This window comes from Stenella coeruleoalba (genome assembly GCF_951394435.1).
Source record: "Stenella coeruleoalba genome assembly, chromosome: 3".
Taxonomy (NCBI): Eukaryota; Metazoa; Chordata; class Mammalia; order Artiodactyla; family Delphinidae; genus Stenella; species Stenella coeruleoalba.
In genome coordinates, this window is record NC_137148.1 from 125611546 (window position 1) to 125636425 (window position 24880).

At 42.1% G+C, this 24880-nt stretch overlaps 1 protein-coding gene across 2 annotated transcripts in view; it reads right to left on the bottom strand.

Annotated features, from left to right (window-relative positions):
* PDE6A (phosphodiesterase 6A) overlaps positions 1–24880 on the bottom strand; it is a gene marked incomplete at both ends in the record, with an annotated part of 68572 nt that overhangs the window by 28552 nt on the left and 15140 nt on the right. For both annotated transcript variants that reach the window (XM_079917449.1, XM_079917448.1), the window contains 6 exons: positions 180–323; positions 899–1048; positions 3600–3647; positions 7819–7885; positions 13213–13277; positions 18191–18265. In XM_079917449.1, the coding sequence (XP_079773575.1) occupies positions 180–323; positions 899–1048; positions 3600–3647; positions 7819–7885; positions 13213–13277; positions 18191–18265 (549 nt within the window). The remainder of the gene's footprint in view (positions 1–179; positions 324–898; positions 1049–3599; positions 3648–7818; positions 7886–13212; positions 13278–18190; positions 18266–24880) is intronic.

Genomic DNA, 24880 nt, shown 5'->3' on the forward strand with positions numbered 1-24880 from the left:
AGGGACTGTGGTTGGTGACTCCATCTCTAGTACCATGTTAGCCCTGAGCACAGAGAAAAATGGAGTTTCTAGAGCTGTTAAGCCGAGGTCTGGTTCTAAGACTGAGGTAACCCTGCAAGGGACAGCTGTCCCCATAGCAGCCATTTCTAGAGTAGAAACAGGAAAAAAACACTACTCACCAAGATTTTCTGGATTTCTTCATTGTCACACTTCACATGATATTTCACCATGTCTTGGAAAATATCCTTCCTGTTTTCAAGTCTGTTCATTGACTCATAAGTGTCAGGATTTAAGACAGACCAGCCCAGGAATTGAGTCAAAGACTGAAAGGAAGGAAAGGAAGAATCAGAGGCAGAACATCCAGGTTTGATCCTGCCTCTGTAACTTAGGGCAAGACTCTGTAAACCTCCATTTGCTCAGCTACAAAATGGGTTTGATTAGCTGTGTGCTGCCCTCCTCAAAGAGATGGTGTTAGGATAAGATGAAATAATGGATGGGAATGCACTTTGAGTAAAGCTCTAACACACATGAAACGCCATCCTGATGTCTAATCATTTCACAAAAACGGAATGTGTTGTGCGTATGTGGGGACATGGGATATAAGTGAACTCTTTGTACTTTCTGCTCAATTTCGCTGGGAACCTAAAGCTTCTCTAAAAGGTAAAGTTTATTAATTTTAAAAAAAAGGGAATATAGATTTCTCTGACAACTGCTGCAGTACAGAAGGGAGAGCAAAGAGAATAAATGTTGATTCAGGAAAGTGTCTACAAGGTGAGCTCCCACCCCTCCTTAGCTGGGGCAGCAGCACACAAGGGCCCCACCATGCGGCTCTGGGAGCCAAGTTCGTTGGTGAGCCGACTCTGAATACCACGTCTAGGGGCCTCCTCAAAAACCGTACCTCCATGAGGGTCTCATCCATTTCATCAAAGGGTTTCCCGTCTTTGCGATTGTAAAACGTGGCCACCCCAACAATTTCTTCCTTCTTGTTCACAATTGGCATAGAAAGGACATTTTTAATCGTCCATCCGGACTCATCCAGAGGCTCTTTCTGCAAGAGAAGAGCCAGAGTAAGTTTGCTTCAGGTACCAGGCTGCAGAGGCATCTGTAATGGACTTCATGCTGCATTATGACCCTGATTGGCTGAGGGGGTGGCAAGAGGTTAGACCTTGTTGGGCTTTGCGTGATTTTAGTCGCCAAATGCCATGAGCAGGTTGCCCATCTGGTGGGAGCGCCATAAGCCAGAAAGCTATACTGTTTTCATCCCCAACATGTCAGGGCCATCATGTGCCAGGCAACGAGTTGTGTATTGGGGATCTAATGATGCAAACAAACAGACCAGGGAGGTAGTGTTTCCCTTTCAGATACAGGAGCTAATTGCAGGGAACTGGCTTAAAAGGGGCCATGTTGGTGATGCTTGTGACTTTGAACTAGTCAACTGGATATAACCTGTGCCTTTTGCCTCCCGACCTGCCTTTCTGTGTTCCTTTTGGCATGTCGTTTTATCTCCGTGAGCCTCAATTTTCTCATTTATAGATGGGGTTGGTAGTAAGAGTATGTACTCATGGAACAATTGAGAAAATAGAAGTGAAATATCTTGGTCAATCATGAGGTACCATTTGTGAGTCATTTCCCATCTCTCTGAGCCTCACTTTCATCATTTATAAAATGGGGATAACTAGACAATTTCTAGCCTTTTTTCCACTGATTCATTGAAGATTTATCAAGTATTTTACAATGTACAAGAACCTGAGCTAGAAGATGGGAGAACCAAGAAAAATGAGGCAGAGGTGTTGTCCTCAGGTTGCTCACATCTGGAAGGTAAACAGGCAATCACACTGCATGTGGGAAGTTCTGCAAGGTACTTTGGGAGCCAGAGGAGGGAAGGAAGTCAAGGAAGGCTTCCTGGAGTTGGAGAATCTTCTAGCTCGAAAGTTCCAAGATTTTAAAGGGGGCGAGATGATAATTATTATTATTTAAGTAGCTCTTGAACTCAGCACCTGGTAGGAGAGTGATTTCAGAGGAATGTAGAATACAGTCCAAAGAGCAAAGAGCTGTCAGTCAGGAAACTTGAATTCAAGTTCCCAGCTCTCTCCCTAACCTTTTCTATGACAGCCTCTCTGAAGGCCATGATAAAGAAGCAGATTTTATTGGAAGTGAATAAAAGTGAAATGGGAAAGTATTAAACATTTTTTTTTTTAGTATTAAACATTTTTAAGGAGCAAAGTTACTTGATGCAACTTATGTTTTTCTTTTAAAAATCACTCAGGCTACTTTGTGGAGGAAGAGTTGGAGACAGAAGACTAGAATCTAAAAACAAGATTAGACTTTATTTATTAAAGTGGGTAAATTACAGTTAATCAGATGACTTGGGTAAAGATCAAGTTCTGTTGTGGTTATAATCAGATTAGCAACTCTCAGCAACAATTTGCCTTGTCACACTGACAACACAAGACATACGGTTTTAACCTTAGAAGGATATTCTCTCTAAGGTCTTTCATAATGTTATTTAAGGAGTAAAAAAAAAAAAAAAACCACTAATTTTGCTATGAGCCATTTTTATTTCCTTCTTAATTATTTCCTGACTGCTCATTATTTGGTTTTCATACACCTAGCATGCTAAACTCAAGAAATATTGACAGAGCACCCAGAGCTGCACATGTTAAGAAAGATAAGCCCCGACCTTTGACCAAAGGAAGCCTATATTTTGCCAAGAGGAATTAATCTAAAAGACAAGGAAGGATCATGAAAGATGAAGTAAGGGAAATAGAGTAAGAAAGCCAAACTCCTTGGCATGGTCTTCCAGGCCCTGTGTGACCTGGTCTGTGTCTACCTCTCTAGAGTTTCATCCTGCCACTCTCCCCTTAGTCTCATTGGTCTACTCTGGTTCCTTCCAACAAGCCCTCTCTTTCCTGCAATCCTCTCTCCTTTCTTTACTGCCCAAACATAATTTCTCAGGGACACGTTCCTTGACTCTTCCCAGATGAAGTCAAGCCCCCCCTGGGAGAGTCCCTCCTCTGTCCCTCTGCTATTGTCCTGACCAGCACTCCACATGCCTCTTTCCCCATATGATCGTGAGCTCCCTGAAGACAAAGACCATGCCTGTCTGGTCCACCTCTGTAGCTGGTGTAGCATCGTGCCCATGCCTGGCCCAGAGCGTGCCCTCTGCAAACATTTTTTAAAAATACAAACAAACAAAATCAAATGGAATACTAAACAACATTCCATGATAATCCTAAGGAGACAGAAACGATATTCAGCCAGGGGAAGCAGAATAAAACTTCATAGAAGTTTCATAGCATTTGGGGTTATCATTGAAGGGCAAAGGGGATTTGGACAAGAGATGGTAGTAAGGGAGAGAACAGCATAAGCAAAGGTCCTGAGGCCAGAAAGCAAAGGGTGTAAACCTTGAAACTAAATGGGACCTTGGATTTACCAAATTCGCTCTCTCCCCACTTCCATGGGCACTTGACTTTTTTGCACTCACATTTTTGCTTTGTTGAGACTGCTTCCCAATAAAGTAGATGGATTCTAATGTATTTGAATCCTCTTTGGGGGGAAAAATATCATATGACTGAGAGAGTAAATAAAAAATAACTTACCTGGAATGCAAAAAAGTCCTCTGCAGGTGCATTCATGATGTTGCAAATCTGAAAGCCATGAAGAGGAATAATGGAGTTATGATTAGACTTGATAGATTACCCATTGAGGGCAATGGGCATGATATTTTCAGAAATATCACGTCCTTATCCAAGGCATTCACATTCTTTTCATCAGATAGACATGATTAAGATGGTTTTGAATTACTAACTGAGGCTACCAAACAGGAAATCTGCCTTATAAACATGGCTTCTTACCATTTGCTTCACTTCTGAGTCATTTCCAAGCTTTGAAAAAGTTAAGGCTACAATTTGTTGTTATTAATAGCTGTATAGTGTCCCATTTTCTTCTTTTTAATGTTAGCTTTTTTCATATCTCATTCATCTTTTATTCATTTTTTTGTTAGACATATCCATATACCTATTCTTCTTCAGATTCTTTTCCCATATAGGTTATTACAGAGTATTGAGTAGAGTTCCCTGTGCTATACAGTAGGTCCTTGTTGATTGTCTATTTTATATATTGTAGTGTATCTATATTAATCCCAACCTCCCAGTTTATCCCTACCCCCTGCACCTTTCCCCTTTGGTAACCATAAGTTTGTTTTCTAAGTCTGTGAGTCTGTTTCTGTTTTGTATATAAGTTCATTTGTATCATTTTTTTTTGATGATGGCCATTCTGACCAGCGTGAGGTGATACCTCATTGTAATTTTGATTTACATTTCTCTAATAATTAGTGATATTGAACATCTTTTCATGTGCTTTTTGGCCATATGTATGTCTTCTTTGGAGAGATGTCTATTTAGATCTTCTGCCTATTTAGTTGATTGTGTTGTCTTTTTTTTTTTTGATATAGAGCTGCATGAGCTGTTTGTAAATTTTGGAGATTAATCCCTTGTTGGTCGCTTCGTTTGCAAATATTTTCTCCCATTCTGTGTGTTGTCTTCTCGTTTTGTTTATGGTTATCTTACCTGTGCAAAAGCTTTTAAGTTTAATGAGGTCCCATTTGTTTATTTTTGTTCTTATTTTCATTTCTCTAGGGGGTGGATCCAAAAAGATCTTGCTGCGATTTATGTCAGAGAGTGTTCTGCCTATGTTTTCCTCTAGGAGTTTTATAGTGTCTGATCTTACATTTAGGTCTGTAAACCATTTAGAGTTTATTTCTGTATATGGTTTTAGAGAATGTTTTAATTTCATTCTTTTAGATGTAGCTGTCCAGTTTTCCCAGCACCACTTATTGAAGAGACTTTCTTTTCTCCATTGTATATTCTTGCCTCCTTTGTTGTAGATTAATTGATCATACAACAATGATGTATGATGATGTATGTGTGGGCGTATTTCTGGGCTTTCTCTCCTGTTCTTTGTGCCAGTACCATACTGTTTTGATGACTGTAGTTTTATAGTAAGGTGTCCCATTTTCTTGCCCCCTTTTGTTCAGTATTTGGTTATGTCCAGTTTTTTTAATTAATGTAAATAATACCACTCTAAACATCTTTGAATCAATTATATATGTTTTGTCAGGAAGGAGTTTTTCCTTGTGCTGTAAACTTCACAGCAAATGAAGAAGTAAAAGGTGCTGTAGCTCTGGTTGTATTTATATTGCAAGATTCCTCTCCTGAAAACTGGACCAGTTTACCCTATCATGCAGATAACACTTATCTGATCCCTCCAGAGTCCTGCCTATGGGGTCACTGTATACAGTTGCGTAGCATGTGCACTGCACAAAGGCATCTGGCTGAGGGGGTGACTGGGAGTTGAAATCCAGCCTGTTCTTGACTTTCAGAACAATGGCCCTAGCCTTTCTCTTTTCATCCATCAAGAAGGGACACCTTTTTCTAGTTCTCAAAAAGGTACCATGTGAGCTTGCTTTGACCCTGCCTATCCCAGTAGATCAGACCATTCTGTTGTCTGAGAGGATGAGCTGTCCCTGCTCCTGTTCAAGACTGCCCACCCACTGTACCACGCCTCTGGCTTCTCCTTGGGCCAATTCCATCAGTTGCTATTGTTCTCTCCTGATTTCTAACCTCTCTGAGGGCTCTTTAGCTTCAGTCCATGGGCATGCTTGGTTCTCTCCCAACCTTGAAAACAAAATCCTCCCTTGGCCCAATGTGGTCTTTGTAGTGACCATCAGGTTTTCTCCTCCTTCTCTTGCATTTTCTACCTTCTCATTACCCATCCACACCTCAGCAGACCACCTGCTGGTTTCTTCCTCCACCTTGCCACCAAGGCTGCTCTCATCAGGACCATCAATGACCTCCTAAATGCCAAGCCCAATGGGAGTTTTTGGTTCTTATCTCACTGGATCACTTTTGCTGCATTTGTTATTCTCTCTCTTTGTTGAAACTTTCTACTTCTTTGGTTTCCATGACACTACCCTCTCCTGGGCCTCCAGACACCTCTGAACCTTTCTTCTGATTCTCCTTCACACACTCTTCTTCCTCCACCCAATCATTAAATGCTGGCATCCTCTAGTATTCTACCCCGAGTCTCCCTCACTCTCCCTGGTGACTTCATCCGCACTCATGGTTTCAAGTACCATCTGCTCCTAGGAGCAAAGTGGTCAAGGACCAGATATACTATCATATGGTCTGTAGTGTAGTCAGTACAGATCTCTACCTTTTGTTGACACAAATCTCTATCTCCATCTGTCCTCTTGCTCCACAGCATCAGAGTCATCTCTTTAGCTGCTTGCTGGACACTTGCTTCTGAAAAAAGTCTCTGTTGCACCTTGTCTGAAAGTGATCTCAGCATCTTACATCCAAACCTGGTGGCAGCATTATCTGTCCAATCTAGAAGCCTGAAATTGGCTTTGGTCCTTCTCTCCCTCCCTCTCTGCTCACAACCAATCCCAAAGCCCTTTCAGTGTTAGATCTGAGCCCTGATCTCCCTCTCTCCACCTCATCTCTGTCTGAGTCATGAGTATTGGATGAGCAAATGTATTCACTGCCTGGCTTATCATAAGCACTCCATGGCTGTTAGCAATGAAGACAGTGTTCTTTACTGCCTTTCCGTTTGTTGAGATGTTCTTCATCTCTTGTTTGTAAGGACACACTTTTCGCTCTGCTTCCAGTCTTAGTCCCTTCAGATCTATTTTCTAGGGAGCGTTCAGAGTTTCCTTTCTAAAATGAAAATTCATTGTGCCAACCTCTTGCTTAAAAACCCATCGCCTGTAGATTAAAGTTCCACCCTCTTGACCTGGCGTCCAAGGCTACTGTGATCTGGCCCCTCCCTCCCTCTCAAGCCTCATTTCTTGCCATCTTCCTGTCCCAAACCTAATACTCCAGCAACACGGAACTGCACACTCTGTGTCGCTTCAAACCTCCACGCCCTAGTTGTTTGCCCATGTTGCTTCCTCCACCTGCAATCCCCTTTCCTGCCCCACCTGCCTAACCCCTATTTATTTTAAAACTCAGACCAAAACACTCTGGCAAGTAAAGCTGGTTTAGATGCTTCCTACTTTGTGTTCATAGAATGTACCATGTACATCTCTATCTGGCCTTATCACATTATAGTCTAAGTATCTGTTCATAAAGATATCTCCCATTTGATGATGAGCTTCAGAACAGAAACTATTTGATTCATCTATCATTGTATCCCCAGAGCCAACCACAGCACCTGGCACATAGAAAATGCCCAATAAATAAACACCCTGATACATGAACAGCACTGTGTAGTGTGTGTGCCTGGGGAAGGATACAGAGATAAGCAGGCTCAAATATTGGGGTGATGTGCAGCTATGACCCTTCTCTCTAGGGTAGGGGATACTGTCACTCTGCCCTGCACCCCAAGCGGGTAGGGCATGGGGGGAGATAGAGCATTTGAGCTCTGTTGTGTGGCTGGAAATGTGGCAGGGATGGGGTTGGGGGGGTGTTGGGAGTGGCAACTAAGTCTCTGGAATGAGAGGCTGGGACTTGTTCTGTGGTGAGCCTGGTGGACCAGCCACTTGTGACTTTATCCCTGACATTTGCGTAAGTATCTTTAGTTGTCACTGAGACTGTGCACCTTTCCATCTGAGGGTTCTTTCTCTGTGTATTTCATATTTCTTCAAATGTCAATTCTCTGCACATCCCCTTGGACCAACCGTCGAGTGAATTGAGAAATGGGAGAACCGGGCTTTTAGAGATACACACTTCCCATCGTTTTTCCCACTCTCTTGATCTGAAATCCCTTCACCTTTCCACCTGATTCAAAACTCTCCCCCTTCAAAATTGTATTACTTACCAGGCCATTTTGGGCAACGTAAGTGGGAAGGCCGCTCACTAAAGCCCAATGGTCCGGAGGTGGATTCCTGTAAAGGCCAAAGACAGTGGTAACTTCTTTTTTTTAAAATAGATTTTTAAAATTAATTAATTAATTAATTAATTTATTGGCTGCATTGGGTCTTTGTCGCTGTGCATGGGCTTTCTCTAGTTGCGGCAAGGGGGGGCCACTCCCCGCTGCGGTGCAAGGGCCTCTCAGTGCGATGGCTTCTCCTGCTGCGGAGCACAGGCTCTAGGCGCACAGGCTTCAGTAGTTATGGCTCACGGGCTCCAGAGTGCAGGCTCAGTAGTTGTGGCGCATGGACCCAGCTTCTCCGCGGCATGTGGGATCTTCTCAGACCAGGGCTCGAACCCGTGTCCCCTGCACTGGCAGGCGGATTCGCAACCACTGCGCCACCAGGGAATCCCCCAGTGGTAACTTCTGATGTAGGGACAGTTGGACTAAAAACTTGAAACTGGATCTTACCCTCCCTCTTCTCTCTGGTGGCTCCAAGCACCCACTTACTATACCAGACCAAGCCCCAAATCTTAGCTAAGCATCTTAATGTCCAAATGTAAACACTGAGAAAAAAGCGATAAATCAGTTTTATTAATTTCACACTGAGTTTGACTCCCTAAGAAAAGAGACAAAATTCATCCAACAGATTGCTATTGGCTGCTGAGCAAAAAGAGATGCCGTCATTTCCCTCCATTTAGTACTTACATACAGAGAGTTAGCTTCATATCATGTAGAGTGAGGGAAACCCATCTAGGATGAGCTCCTACCGCATACCAAGCACTAAGCTAGGTGCTTTACATACTTATTTATCCCACGCAGCAATATCACAATTTGGGGTATTATTTTTACTTGTTTATTGCAAAAAATATATACACACATGGAAAAATGCATTAAAAACTTCATCAGTTGTTTGAAAGTGAACTCCTATGAAATTATACCTGGCACTTCCCTGGTGGCGCGGCGGTTAAGAATCTGCCTGCCAATGCAGGGGACACAGATTCAAGCCCTGGTCCAGGAAGATCCCACATGCCGCGGAGCAACTAAGCCCATGCGCCACAACTACTGAGTCCGTGTGCTGCAACTACTGAAGCCCACGCACCTAGAGCCCATGCTCCGCAACAAGAGAAGCCACCGCAATGAGAAGCCCACGCACAGCAAGGAGGAGTAGCCCCCGCTCGCCGCAACTAGAGAAAAGCCCGTGTGCAGCAACAAAAACCCAGAGCAGCCAAGAATAAATAAATACATTTATAAAAAAAAAAAAACAAAAACAAGAAAGAACAACCTTGTCGGTACCCTGGAAATCCCTGACCTGACCCCCCGCCACTCGCAACCTTCTCCCAAACCCCAAACGTAACCATTGTCCCAATGTTATGATTCTTGCTTTTCTGTGGCCTGTTTTCCTGTAGCCTGTTTCACCTGTTTTAGGTAGAATCAATGTGCATACATTATTTCATTGGACTTCGTTTTCATGTTGCTGTAATTCATTTGTTTGCTTGACTTCAACCGTTTTCCCTGGTAAGGTTGCATATAATTTATGCATTCAATTGTTGATGGACATTTCCCTCAGTGCAAGGCTAATATGAGCATTGCTGCTTCCAGCACTCTGGTGTATATGTGCATTCAATTCCATGTGCTAGTTCTAGGAGTAGAAATCCTGGGTCATAAGATGTGCATGTCTTCAACTTTACTAGGTAAGACCAAACTGTTTTCTAAAGTGATCATGCCAATTAATACTTCCATCAGCAGTATATTAGAGCTTCCTTTACTCCACGTCTCTGTCAATACTTAGTATTTTCAGACATTAAAAGAAAAATTACTTTTAGAAGATTAAGGAAGTTCTCCTCTATGGAGATAATTATGTCATGTTTCTCTTAACGTGGCAGATTGTATTTATTCATTTTTCTAATGTTAGCCCTGCATTCCTGGAATATACCCAATTGGGTCATGATGTATAATCCTTTTTAGTTATTATTTGCTAAAATTTTATTTAGCATATTTGCATCTATGTTCACAAGTGAGCTTGGTCTGAATTTTCTTTTTTCATACAGTCTTTGTTGAGTTTTGGTGTCAAGTTTATGCTAGCCACTTCTTTTTCTAGTCTCCTGGATAATTTGTATGAGAATTGCATTATTTCTTCCTTAAATATTTAGTAGAACTCACCCCTGAAGGCATCTGGGCCTGGAATGTCTTTGTGGGAAGGTTTTAATGTATTTTATTGTTATAAGACTATTGTGGTATTCTATTTCTTTGTGATTTATACTTAGTAGGTTTTATTTTTGCAGGAATTTGCCTCTTTCATCTAGATTTAAAATATTTTGGGCATAATATCCTCTTACTATCTTGTTAATTTCTGTGTCTTTGTGGTTATCCCCCTTTTCCTTCCTGATACAGCTCATTTGATTTTCTATTTTTCTTGCTCAGTCTTGCCAGAAATTCATCAATTTTGTTAATCTCTCCAAGAAACCAGCTTTTGGCATTTGTTCATTATTCTGTTAATATTTCATTAATTTCTGGGCTTATCTTTATTCTTTTGGGGAGGGTTTATTTATTTGCTTGTTTGCTGTTAGTTTCTTGAGATGATGTGATGGATAGCTTCTGTCTACCCTCCAGATCCGCTCTCCAACCTGCTCCTCCGTGTCCCAGGAGGCCGGTCTGTGTGGACTCCATCAATAGGGTGCCTGGCCTTCCAGGTTCTGATTGAATTTAGCCCAGTGAGGAGACCTGGCCAAAACTAGAGGCAGGTAGAACAGTTAGGTCAGGCTATTTATTTCCCTGGGTTCCCCCTGGCAGGGTTGCTCTGGGTTTGCTGCGTCTCTTGACTGAAAGGCAACACTTCTCTCAAGATGCCCTGCTCTACATGACACTTTCTCCGTCCAGGTTCTAGAAATTTCCTGTGGGCCCAGGAATGCTTACAACAACCTCACTACTAACATATTCTCTTTCAGTTTCCTTCATTCCACCCACACCTCTATAATTCATCCCTCTATAAGTAAAGCCTCCTTGAATTACCCTTATTTGAATGTGACGCCTATTATCTGCTAGGACCCCGACTGATACAAGTGGGTACAGAGTTTATTACTTTATATTGTATTCTTTTCTCATATGAATATTTAAGACTGTAAATTTTCACCTTAAGCATGATTTCTGCATCACACTGGTTTTGATATGTAATATTTTCATTCTTTCAGAATATGTCATAATTTCCATTGATTTCTTCTTTTACCCATAGATTATGGGTCTTCGTTGCTGCGTGCGGGCTTTCTCTAGTTGTGGTGAGCAGGGGTTACTCTTCTTGCAGTGTGTGGGCTTCTCATTGCGGTGGCTTCTCTTGTTGCGGAGCACGGGCTCTAGGCACACGGACTTCAGTAGTTGTGGCCCGTGGGCTCTAGAGCACAGGTTCAGTATTTGTGCACACAGGCTTAATTGCTCCGCGGCATGTGGGATCTTCCCCGACCAGGGTTCGAACCTGTGTTCCCTGTACTAGCAGGCGGATTCCTAACCACTGCGCCACCAGGGAAGTCCCTCTAATAATGCACCTTGAGACCTATTTTTATCTGATAGTCACATAGTTACATCAGTTTTCTTTTGATTATCATTTGCAAGGCATATCTTTTGTTCATTCTTTTACTTTCATTCTATCTGCATTCTTATCTTTTAGATAGCTCTCTTGTAAATAGGATATATGGTATTTCTTTACGTATATCTCAGAACTCATCAGTTCTTACAAGAACTGGTTGTTTTTTTCTTTTTTTCTTTCTTTTTTTTTTTGGCCGTGCTATGTGGCCTGCAGGATCTTAGCTCCCCTACCAGGGATGGAACCCATGCCCCCTACAGTGGAAGCGTGGAGTCGTAACCACTGGATGGCCAGGGAATTCCCAAGAACCGTTTCTTATATGCAACTGAGAAAGATAATATTCTGCCAATTAATCTGTAATGCAGTGCTTTTTGAACTTATAATTATTACTCTATGAATATCAACAGAGCTCTTTTAGCATTTAGGTATAGATTTTTATCATATTTCATACCTTTTTCCTGGCTTTTTGTGCCATTCAAAGGCACTTTTTGTTTCCGTGCTGCATCATAGTATAATCTCTTTAAGTTACTTCTAAGAATTTATATTAAATTCAATGTGGATACAGCCACACTGTAGAAGGCAGCAAGGTGGATGTTATCAGAGGCTAGAAGGGTGTGATACTTGGTGAGGAGTGGTGAGACATTGGGGAGAACTGTGATCTGTGATAACTCAGCATACAGACAATGAGTTTGATAAACTGGCACCTCTAGAGAAGTGGTTAGAAAACAGAATGGTGGCAGAGTATGCAGTTGACAAGGAAAAAAAAAGAAAAAGAAAGAGACAAGTTTAGGAAAGATTCAGTCTTCATGCAAACAGGACTGAACAGAGAGAACCCAGAAACTCAGGAACCTGAAGCAGTCTCTTATACCCAACCAGTAAAAGATAAACCAGAGAACTGAGTGAGGCAGTTCTCTGGTTGCCTCAACTAAGAGTTCGAATGCTGCAGCTAAAGATCCTGCGTGGCACAGCTAAGACCTGCGGCAGCCTAAATAAATAAAAAAATATTTTTTTAAAAAAGAGAGAGAGAATAAGCTTTCCTTGGGGGCTGAGTCAGTTTCTTTGCCAACTTCCTGCCTTTGCCTCAACCTCTGCATTAGGCCCCAGATGTGCCTCCATAGAAAATCATTGAAAAGCCGCGATCGGACACCATGGCCTCATTCTATAGAGAGGCCCAAACCGGCCACTTATTTATTTATTTCTTAATAAATTTATTTATTTATTTTTGGCTGCTTTGGGTCTTCGTTGCTGTGTTCAGGCTTTCTGTTGTTGCTATGAGCAGGGGCTACTCTTCATTGCGGTGCGCAGGCTTCTCATTGTGTGGCTTCTCTTGCTGCGGAGCACGGGTTCTAGGCATGCAGGCTTCAGCAGTTGTTGGTATGTGGGCTCAATTGTTGTGACTCGTGGGCTCTAGGGCACAGGCTCAGTAGTTGTGGCGCACGGGCTTAGTTGCTCCGTGGCATGTGGGATCTTCCCAGACCAGGACTCACACCCATGTCCCCTGTACTGGCAGGCGGATTCTTAACCATTGCACCACCAGGGAAGTCCCCAGGCCACTTATTGACACTGGACTTGGGACTTGAACTCACAGCTGCTGAGTCAGAATCCAGCCTCATTTTCCAAACTGCATGGTCTTTCCACCCTTCCACACTGCCTCCTTACTGCTCTCCCTGCCTCGAACAGAGTGTGTGGCCTTCTTGGGTTTGGTTAGTGTCGATCTTGGAATGAGTATCTTCTGGACACTGATAATGTGCCTGCAATTCTACATGTTTTGAGAAGAGACTTACGGGATGACTTTGATGTCTTCTTTGCCATGCAGGATGTAGTCAATGACCTTGTAAAAGTTGATTTCCTAGGCAAAAGAGATAGAGACAGTACTTCAGCAGGAGTGTGTTCTTGAGAAAGGCTTTGTTCTTTACCCTGTGCCCTGTGGTTTTCCAGAAGCACCAGCCTGACCTTCTAAGGGCGTGTCCCGGTGCCCCTGGAGCTCACTGTCCTCAGCTGACTCTCAGGGTTCAGTGTGCTCCTCCCTGGAACCAGCCCACAGTGGCCAGGCAGGGGCTGGGATCTGGGGCTGGGAAGAGACATAGGGAGTGTTCCAAGGGAATCTGGGGGTTCAATACAAGGAAAAAGAGAGAAAGATTGCTGGTGGAGTCTAGTGAGAGAGGGAGGTGAAAGGAGGCTTCTGTCCCATTTAGCATCATCATCAACCCAGCCATCTTCCATGTGGGGTCAGCTCCGTGGTCACGGCCCCCTTTCTCCTTCACTCCTCCACTCAGCTGCTCTTCGCTGAGTCAGCTCTTGCAGACTTACCTTCCCAGTCATCCCTCATGCTTCCCAACTCACATTCCACCTCTTCCATCCCTCCCACCTCCTTACACCATTAAAACCCCTATTCTCTTAAATTAGACCTGTTCAATTCCATGACTTCCTAACATGGGGTTGGATACTGGCAGGTGGTTCCTTTTCCCTAGCTCTCCAGGGAAAAATCCATTACCTTATTGGAACGTGATGGGCAGGTTAGTAATAATCGTTTTACAAATAGGAAAACTGAGACCCAGAGAGAGGAGAGGACTCATTTATAGTAAGACAGTAAGCCGGGACCAGAACCTTGGCCCCTGACTCCTGTGCTCAGAGCTCTTTCTACTGTCACTTAAGGTTAACAGCTTAAAATAGTGTTTTCCTCTCTGTAGCACTCTCACCTAGAAAGGGGGCTACTCAAAGTGTGGTCCCTGGACTGGTACCAGTCTGCAAACTATTTGTTACTATTCCATGATGAGATAAAAACAGAAATTGACAGTCAGTGTTTAGAAACTTTTACAGCAATTTGACTGAGTTAGGTTAGGTCTGTTGAAACTGATAATTTTAAAAAGACAAGTTTTGTATGTCTTTTAAAATTTTTACTTTTTGCATAATAGATTTTTATCATAGCCTGAAAAGTATCAGTCCTAGATAAATTGGAAATTAAAAAAAAATTGTTCCTCTACCACAGGTTATTTTGAGAAATATTGCCCTAGAGATTTAAATGGTGATACCTGGGCCCCATCAAGGCCTCTTGACTCAGAACCTCCACAAAGGGAAATTCCTCATCTAGTCAAGGGTGTCTAGTTGACGGGCAGTCGTGACCTTCTTCAGGCTCACGAGGGAGAGAGAGGCTCTGCTCCTCAACGCCCACCATTGGAAGCAGCTACAGTGATTGAACCCTTCTAGAGCGGCTCCCATGGCATCGGCTGCTCCAGGGTAGGTATGAGCTCCCTGCAGTAGGAAGCACCCAAGGGAAGACCAGGTGAACCCCACAGCACGATGAAATGGAGTTAGGGATAGAGCTAAAGTGCAAAGATTCAGGCTCTGGTCTTGGTTCCACTATGTGTCCTTTCTGGGCCTCAGTTTCCCCAGCTGTAAAATCGGTGGTGTTTGTTTGTTGGTGGTGTCAAGTAGCAGAACCCGTTCCCAACAAAGCATGGGCCCTAATCCTATAAAGCAGAGGAAAGTAATGCCGCCCTAATGGAAGCAGAGTTGAGTAAATGGAGATCCTGCATCTCTCCTGGTTTTCCCTCACTCCCTGTCCTGTCCTCCTCTGCCCCCATTCACCCCTGGCCCAGGCAGCCACTGTGGGAGCCTTGGGTTCTAAAGATAATCTGGGAATTTAAAAAACTGAATTAGGGAATCCCTAAAGCTCCTTCCAGCTATGATTCTAAGACTATGGTTGGAGAGTTAGCATAGATAGTCTCTCATAGATTCAAATGCACATATTCTTTGACCCAGTAATTCTACATATGCTAATAAATCCTATCGATATATTCCCAAATGTAGGTAACAGCATTGTTTTCCTCATGTAGGGCTCTCAACCAGACTGCTTTAAAAAGTCTGGAGATAGCTGATATCTCTCACTTGGAGATGGTTAAGCACACTGAGTTCCTGGCATAGTGGATACTTTGCATGTCTCCAGAGCCAATAGCTGTATCTGTGCTGGTAGGGAAAGATGACAAAATATACTCAAGTGGGAAAAGTAAGGCACAAAATAGAATCATCACACTTGTCAAGGGTGGTGGAATGTGTGTGTGTGTATATGTATATATACACACACACACACACACACACACACACACACACATACACACACACACACACACACACACCCAGGAATGTCCATGGACATTTGGGAAAGGTAGACCGCTCACAGTGGCACAGTGGCTGCCTCAGGGCAGGCTGGATTTCTGTGCTGTGCTCTTTTGTATGGTGTGAGCTGTTCTCTGTGCTCATGTATTACTTTTTCAATAAATATAAATACATTGCGGTAAGAACATTTTAAAACGGTGAGGTCATATCCTATGGGCGGTTCTAGAAATCAAAGGTGGCCCTGTTATCTGCTGGGACTTTGGTAGAGCTGTTTCCTTCTGGGAGGGGGAGATGGCCTTCTTGCTTCAGGGCCATCTGTCCTTGGGCCTGGGCTGTTCACTGCTCTCCCAGGGAAGCTGCTGGCTCCCCGGTCCTGGTAAACTGCCCTACCCAGGGGTCTCCATGAGATTCTTTTAGAAAGGTGAGAACTGGACTTTTTTTCTTTTAAACCCACAGGAGAATCAATTTTGCTTTCACAGAAAGCAACAAAAAGTTCAGTGTGCTTTAGGTAAACAGAACTTTTTCCACACACTGTAGCTCAGCCAAGTTGCTTTCAAGGCCATATTCACGTAGGAATTCACCAGCCTTCGGAAAGTCAAAACCAAGCCATCAATGAGTGCCTTTGTCACTTTGCACCTAAGCAGCTGACGCTGTAACACAGGGTCTTTGAAAGAGCCACATACAGCGAGAGCCAAATCATCATGCATGGAAATATACCAGTTTTAAAAGAAGTGCTATTTTTTTTCCCCATGAAGTCTACTTAGCCTTTTTCATAATTAAAAAACACACACAACGCTTTATTTTTAAGAGGAGATGAAGTGAGGTGTAGTTGCATTGGGGGAACTTCAGAACCAAGATTTGGGGAGGTTAATTGGTCAAAATCCAGAGGAAGATTGTATTTCTAATGTGAATGTGGCAGATAAAGTGTGAGAGTGATGTTAGTAGGCAAAAGGATAAGTTAGAGCCTGATAGCTCTCTGGCTGTCCTGGAATTGGAGATGACCTCTGACCTCAGGGCTCAACTCAGAGAGCTGAATATTAAAGCAGCCCGGGAAACTGAAATTAATTGAAGTTGGTGGTGTCTGAAAGCTATGGTGATCTCTATTCTATCTCCTAGAATTCTAAATTTTAGGAACAAGTCCAGCTCATATGTGAATTAGATGAAAATCTCAGTAGTAACATCTCAGCTATGCCAACACAAAAAGCTGTACTTAAAAAGGAAAAACGTCCCCAAATAGTTTTCTGACAGCAGCACATGATGTAAGCCTTGAAGACTCAGTCTTCCCAAATGAAATCATGAAATTGTGTGGGCAAAAGAGTAGTTTGAAACTGGACAGTGCCAGGTTATAAAGGTCATTTTGGGTAAAGCAGAACAGACAGTTTAGATTCCAAGGTTGAAATCCTTTCTGGTGTGTATACGAAGCTCACAGGCCAGGGTGTTAATTCTAAATCCCTAGAGTTTGAATTAAGATTAAATAAAGTCTGTCACACACACACACACACACACACACACACACACACACACACACACACACACACACACACACACACACACACACACACACGGACAGACAGATACACACGCTGTCCTTTATCTTTATTTTGGGTAGGGTTAGTGTTGGCTGGGGGGAATCAGGCCTCCTAGCAGAAATTGACATACCATTTCAGACAGGCTGGAAGGTTTTGTGGAAAGAACGCTGGACTAAAACTCAATTCAGGACACGACTCTGCTGCTTACCTATTGTATGTGGCCTCGCTAAAGTCATTCTGTCATTCTACAGGTTCTATAGGCCATTTGAGTGCCAGGTCTGTTTACCCTGCTGCATCTTTACATCCCCACACATTTCAGTTCAGCTTCTCTAAAGTGTTTGTGCCTCATCTTTAAAATGTAGCAATAGTAGGAAACCAGAGGTCGCAAACTGAAGTGCCAAGAGAGACCTGATAGAAACATAAATGAGAGGAGGAGGCCAGGGGTGTACAAGAGGGAGTCGGGGGCACTGTGCAAACTAGAGAGTTCAGGCCACACGTTGCAAGGAGGCGGCCGCTACTCAGCTCCAATCAAATTTACCCTGCAGGACTGTGGGTCCAGTTTTGACTGATCTGCCACCTTTTGAAAAGAAACTGAGAATCTAGATGTTTATCAGAAATACCTTGATTTTTAAGTGCTAAGCTGCCAATTCAAAACTGTTTTAAAGTGAAAACAAAGAAAAACTAAAAAAACGTATGTAACCAAACACATTTACCTATTGGCTGGAATTGACCTTCTGGCTATCAATTTGTACATTTTAGATTAGATTTTAAGGTTATTTGTAGCTTTAATTGTCTACAGTTTTCCTGCTGGGTGGATCCTTGAGCAGGTTGCTTGATCTTTCTGGAGTTCTTCCCTCATCTATGGAATGAGAATATTTATTCCTCCTTTGTCAGTCCCACCGGGTTATTGTGAAACTCCAGTGAGATATTAAAATACCTTGCAAATTACAGGGCTTGAGCAATTGTGAGGAGTTATCATAATTTCAAGGGAGACAACCCAACCCAGAGAAGATAAATACTGAAGTGGTAAAGACACTTCAGCAGGGCCTACAGTGCCTTACTCGTCTGCATTTCATTAAACATTTGATCATATTGGACGGGCTAGAGAGAGACCTACCCTTCCATCTGGAGTCCTGGGACCAGAGTAGGGTGGAGCCTCACCCATCAGGACTGGCCACACATCAAAAAATTCCTAGGAATGAGAAAAACAATAATTATGTGTCTTGAAAGTAGATCAGAAAAAGATTAAGAAAAGAAGACTACCTTTATGAGTCATCTATCACTGAAATCTGGAAGATGGTCAGAGCTCAGTGAAACCAAAGGTTGGAAGGGCTACAAGATTCACTAGAGTTGGAGAATGTCAGTCATATCTGTGCTTTGAGATGTATCAATATCATCAGAACTGGATCTGTCTAGGGACTTCCCTGGTGGTGCAGTGGTTAAGAATCTGCCTGCCAATGCAGGGGACACGGGTTCGATCCCTGGTCTGGGAAGATCCCACATGCCGCGGAGCAACTAAGCCCCTGCACCACAACTACTGAGCCTGCGCTCTAGAGCCTGCGAGCCACAACTACTGATGCCCATGCGCCTAGAGCCTGTGCTCCACAACAAGAGAAGCCACTGCGATGAGAAGCCCATGCACTGCAGCAAAGAGTAGCCCCCACTCGCGGCAACTAGAGAAAGCCTGCGCGCAGCAACAAAGATCTAACGCAGCCAAAAAATAAATAAAAAAAAAAGAACTGGATCTATCTAATCAATAACCAAGAAATGGGAGTTAGGTTGGAGCACCCTCATACTCCCTGTGCTGTGGGACATGAGAGGGAAAATGGGGACTCTATGGCTAAGAAATTTACCTTAAGTATTAATACATGCTAAACATGTGAGCAAACAGTTAGCTGCAACAATGTTTCTTGCAGTATCATTTATAGCAGTGAAAAATCAGAAAAAACCTAAGTGTCCAATAGGAGGGGACTTATTAAATCAATTATGGTACGTCTAGTAACAGTGATGTTACAGTTGTGTAGGTATTGATTAAAAAGATGTCCATGATACACTGATGAGTAAAAAATGTGAGGTGGGGCTTCCCTGGTGGCGCAGTGGTTGAGAGTCCGCCTGCCGATGCAGGGGACACGGGTTCGTGCCCCAGTCCGGGAAGATCCCACATGCCGCGGAGCGGCTGGGCCCGTGAGCCATGGCCGCTGAGCCTGCGCGTCCGGAGCCTGTGCTCCGCAATGGGAGAGGCCACAACAGTGAGAGGCCCACATACCGCAAAAAAAAAAAAAAAAAAATGTGAGGTGACAAAAATAGATAAATCATGTGACCCCAGTGTTTATATAGAAAATGCTGTCATAGAATTCACAACAAAGCATTAACAACTGGTTTTCTCTGGGGGATTGGAATGAGATTATACTTTATTTAGCAATTATTCCCTAATAAAATTTATGGCTTTTGTAATAGGGAAAAAATTTTTTTTCCAGATAAGAAAGGACAAACAATGGTGCCAAATATGGATGAATAGACCCATATCTGGGCTCCAATAGGAAAGGATGACACCTGTAAGACAACTAGCAAAGACAGGGGCAGAGAGAGGAGAGAAGAGGGTTGGCAAAGGCTCTGCATGGTCACACAGCCCCAGGAGAAGAAACTGGGAAGCCATGCAGGCGCTCCCTTGCTACTTCTCCTCTGGTTTTCCTACCACACATACAGCTGCACAGCTTGTGTTGGGTCAAATCTGGGCCTGGCGGAGGAGGCCTCTGTCCTCCAGTGCCTCTCTGTTCATTTATCTGCTGGTATTTAGGGACCATGATCCATTAGCTCTGGGTTATTGTGGGCAGGATGCTTCTTGACCTCTCTCTCTTGTTTGAACATGTTTGTCATGGTGGTTTGTTCTAATATCATCCAGGGGGCAAGCAGAAGGGACTCCACATGAAATTCAGATTTCACATCCTCACCCTTCTGCCCAGTTGGGCTCTTCTCTTGACTACCAACAACACGAAGCAATTCAATTCTGGGTGAAAATGTGAACTGGAGACTTACCTAAGCTCCACAACATGCTTGCTGTTAGATAGAGAGAGATGGACAAGGCACAGTTTATGCCCTGGAGGAATCTGCTATGTCATGGAGGAGAGAATTAAGCCCTCAAGTAACTTTAGTAAGGTAGATGGGGTAAGAACCAAAACAGTAATAAAAGGAGAACACAAATGTTAGAGAAGACCAGAAGAAGGACATGGGGCTGACACTGTCAAAGTCAAACTGAGTGATTCTGAAGATTGTCCCAAGGAGAAGCAGATGTTATCAACAAAGGGTTGGGTGGAATATGGGGCATGTTTATGCTTGCCTTCCTCTGTCTCAATCTCTCTCTCTCTTTTTTATTTCTAAACAGCTTTTTTGAGATATAATTCATATACCATATGATCCACCCAGTTTAAGTGTACAATTCAGTGACCTTTATTGACTTTTTTCATAATGTCAATACTTCAGGTAAGAGCTTAGCTACCTGGGGTGGGGTGGTGTCGGGGGAGGTGGAGAAGCCTAGGTTCTTAGAGTGATTATAGGCAGCCCAGCCCACTTCTCATTGCTAGATTGTTCCATCTATTGGGGATGACTAAGTCAGAATATTCTTGCTTAAATGTAACTTTCCCTTTTGAGGAGGAGTTCAAAAGAAACAGAGGGCAGAACACTGCAGCTCAGAGCTGTGTTCAGATCCTTTAAGGTTCAAACTGAACACCTTAAAATGGTGCTCAGTTTGCACCTCCAAATTTCTTTTGAATTTAACTACTCAGAAATTCTTTTGATTAAAAAAAAGAACCATTCATTTGTATGAATTCATTTGCTACTTCCTGAAGGAGTATAAAAGTGCTTATTGCTGGATTTAGCCATATTTGGCAAAATACTTGATTCAAGAATTTACAAGAATCAAATGGACAGTTGGACTAGTACCAGAGGTTCCCTAAAATCAGTATATGGCCCAACTGCACCAGAATCACTTAGGGAGCTATTTTAAAGGCAAAAATCAGAATAATAAACCCATGAGTATATGGAAATCTGTTATATGGTAAAATGGCATATCAAAATGGTGGCATTTCAAAACAGTGGAGAAAGGGTAGACTGTTCTTTAAATGGGGAATTATGAGGGGGGCACAAAATTTATCCCTACCTTATACCATAACATATTGATAATTTCAAAAGATGAGTGAAAGATGAAGATATATTAATCAAAACACATCAGATTATTTCAGACTATAATATTAAGGTTGAGGAAGTCTTTTTTAAACAAAGTTCAAAACGCAGAAGCCATAAAAGAAAATTTAAATCTTCTGTATGATGAAAGATGTCATAAACAAAGTTAAAACATAATCCATAGAAAGGGAAAATATGGTTGCAGCCTATGTGACAGAGATATAGTCTATATCATGGATAAAGTACTCCTATATTTTAATAAGAAATAGACAAAGAATTCAATTTTAAAGGTGGAAAATGGGCATATATTGCCCAGAAAAATCTGGGTAATATATGGAAGAAAAAAGTTAACTCACAAATAAACATATAAGTGTATTTACCCTCACTTGGTAATCAGTGAAAAAACAATTAGAGAAAACCAATAACATTTTTTGCCCATTTAAGTAGGAAAAATAAAAAGATTTATGATATACAGAATTGGCAGGAGTTTGGAGAAATGGAATTCTCATGCAGTGCGAGTGTGAGTATAAAATGATTTAGCCTTTAGAGGGAAAATTTTGGGAAAGCAAAATAAAAATTTTTTCTTAGTAATGTACTTCCACAGCTTTGTCCTATAGATAGTCTCTGTCAAGTGTGCAGGAATTTAACTCCAAGGTTGTTCATTATAGCATTGTCTTTAATTGCAAGACTATTTAGAAATGATTTAAATGCCCAGAAATAGGGGAAAGGATAAATTAATTATGGTATATCCATACTATATAGAAGAATGAGGTAAATCTATGTGGACTAAAGAACAAAGAAAGAGGATTTCTACTCCTATTAATGGTGGCCAGTTTGTTTCAGACCAGTCCTCCAACTGAGAATTATTATGAAATCTGGACTGTATATGTGTATGTGTGCATATGTGTATATAAACATTTGTTTGAAGGAATCATAGAGCTAGCAAGGCAGCAAGGACTTGATGGGCCAAGATCCCACAGAGAAGGGAAGCCCAGAGATGTGAGCCTAATGTCTGATTCAGCTTTTCCTCTTGATCGCCTTGCTGATACCAAAGATGCTGTGGAGCAGCTGGGAAGCTGCACAGACTTACTGGGCTAGTAGGATAAAACTGGAATTCAGGGCCTGCCAAGGAGGAGGAACCCTTGAAATCAACCCAGATTTCAGCTGGCCCTTCTTAAAGGTTTATACCCTAGGAGTAAAAGTGAATCTGAAACAGAACATCCCTTGCAAAAACTGAAGACCAGCTTCAAATCAGCTCAATCCCTGATTGGATTCAGATGCTCTGCCTTTATCTCAACCGCTAGCCAGAAGTAACATAAATCCCCTTTGGAGGAACGTAACATTGCCCAGAGTTTCAAATCATCTCTAAAATGTTTTATACATGTCTCTAATGTTCGAACAAAAATAAATAGTCATGTACAAGATAAGGATTAACTGAAAATCAAGAGATAAAACAGACTATAGAAAGACAGCTATAGAATATATCTACAGATATTATAGCTCTCAGACCCAGACTCTAAAATAACTGATTATGTCCAAGAAATCAAATACAGAATAGAGAATTTTAGAAGAGCACTGGAAACCTCAAGAGAGATGAAATGGAAATTCTAAAATTGAAAAATACCTGAAATTAAGAACTCAATAGATAGTTTTAACAGCCAATTAGACACAACTGAAGATTCATGGATAGATCAGAAGAAATATTCAAACTAAAAAACAAAAATATAAAAGGGCGGGGAATACAGAAAGGAGTGTAAGAGACATAAAACATGATGAAAAACTCTAGTATATAATGACAAACTTAGAGGTCTTTTACCACTGCATATCAAGATATTTTATAGAGGTACTATAATTAACACAGTATGGTATTGCAGAAGAATAGATAAATATACCAAGGGAACAAAATAGTCCAGAAACAGACCCAATATATGGACACTTGATTGATGATAGAGGTATGATAGAGAAAGATGGTCTTTTCAGTAGAACAGTATGGGAGAAGGATGGTCTTTTAAAGTACTGGTCAATTGGATATCTGTATGGGAAAAATTAATATTGACACTACTTCATGCTATACATTTTAGAAATGTCAGGTAGATTGTAGAGCTGTATGTGAAAGTTCAAACAATAAGGCTTTTAGAAGTTAACATAGGTGAATATCTTTATCACCTTGGGGCCAGGAAAGATTTCTTAAAGAGGGCATAAAAACCAATAACCATAAAGGAAAAGATTGATAAATTGGGCTACATTATAATTTAAAACTTACATTTATCAAAACATAAGATAATGAGAGCACAGTATGAGAGAAGATATTTGCAATGTTGCATTCAACAGAGGACCCATATCCAGAATTTGTTAAGAACTCTGACAAATAAGTAAGACAAAAACATACAATAGAATGAAAAACATGGGGAAAAGACTTGAACAGGCACTTCACAAAAGATATCCAAATGGTCAATAAACATAAAGCTTCCTGGTCATTAGGTGACACATGTTAATACCCAAAGAGATAACACTACACACCCACCAAAATGGCTAAATTAGTAAGATGGCAATACCAAGTATTAGTGAGGACGCCCCCTACATTGCTGGTGGGAGGGTAAAATGGTACAATAATTTTGAAAATCAGATTGGCAATATCAAAACTATTACCCAGAAGAGTAATACTAAAGGTGATTCTTATCTTTAACAATTGTGAATCACTATATTGTACACCAGTAACTTATATAGTATTGTACATCAACTGTACTTCAATTAAAAAAAAAGCTAGGAACTTCCCTGGTGGTCCAGTGGTTGACAATCTGCCTTCCAATGCAGGGGACGCAGGTTCGATCCCTGGTCAGGGAACTGAGATCCCCCATGCCACGGGACAACTAAGCCCATGTGCCACAGCTACTGAGACCGCGCACCTCAACTAGAGAGCCTGTGCGTTGCAAACTACCGAGCCCATGTGCTCTGGCGCCCATGCACCACAACTAGAGAGAAGCCCGTGCACCACAAGGAAAGATCCTGCATGCTGCAACTAAGACCCGACGTGGCCATGAATAAATAAATATTAAAAAAAAAAAAAAAGGGCTTCCCTGGTGGCGCAGTGGTTGAGAGTCTGCCTGCCGATGCAGGGGACGCGGGTTCGTGCCCCGGTCCAGGAAGATCCCACATGCCGCGGAGCGGCTGGACCCATGAGCCGTGGCCGCTGAGCCTGCACATCCGGAGCCTGTGCTCCGCAACGGGAGAGGCCACAGCAGTGAGAGGCCCACGCACCGCAAAAAAAAAAAAAAGCTATTACCCAGAATTTCTACTCCCAGGTAAATATCTAACTGAAATGGGAAATGGGTCCAACTGTGTACCAAAAAATATGTACTAGAGTGTTCATAATAGCAATATTCATAAAATCCCACACCTGGAAATGCAAATGTCCATCAACAGTAGAATAAATAAATACTTTGCAGATTATTCATATAATGGAATATTCCACAAGAATGAAAATTAATGAACTAATGCTATGAGGGGCAATCAGAATGAATCTTACAACCCAAAGGTTGATCAAAAGAAGCCAGACGCAAAAGAGTATGTATTTACATGATTCCATTTATATGAACTTCAAAGATAGGCAAAACTCACATGGCTTTAA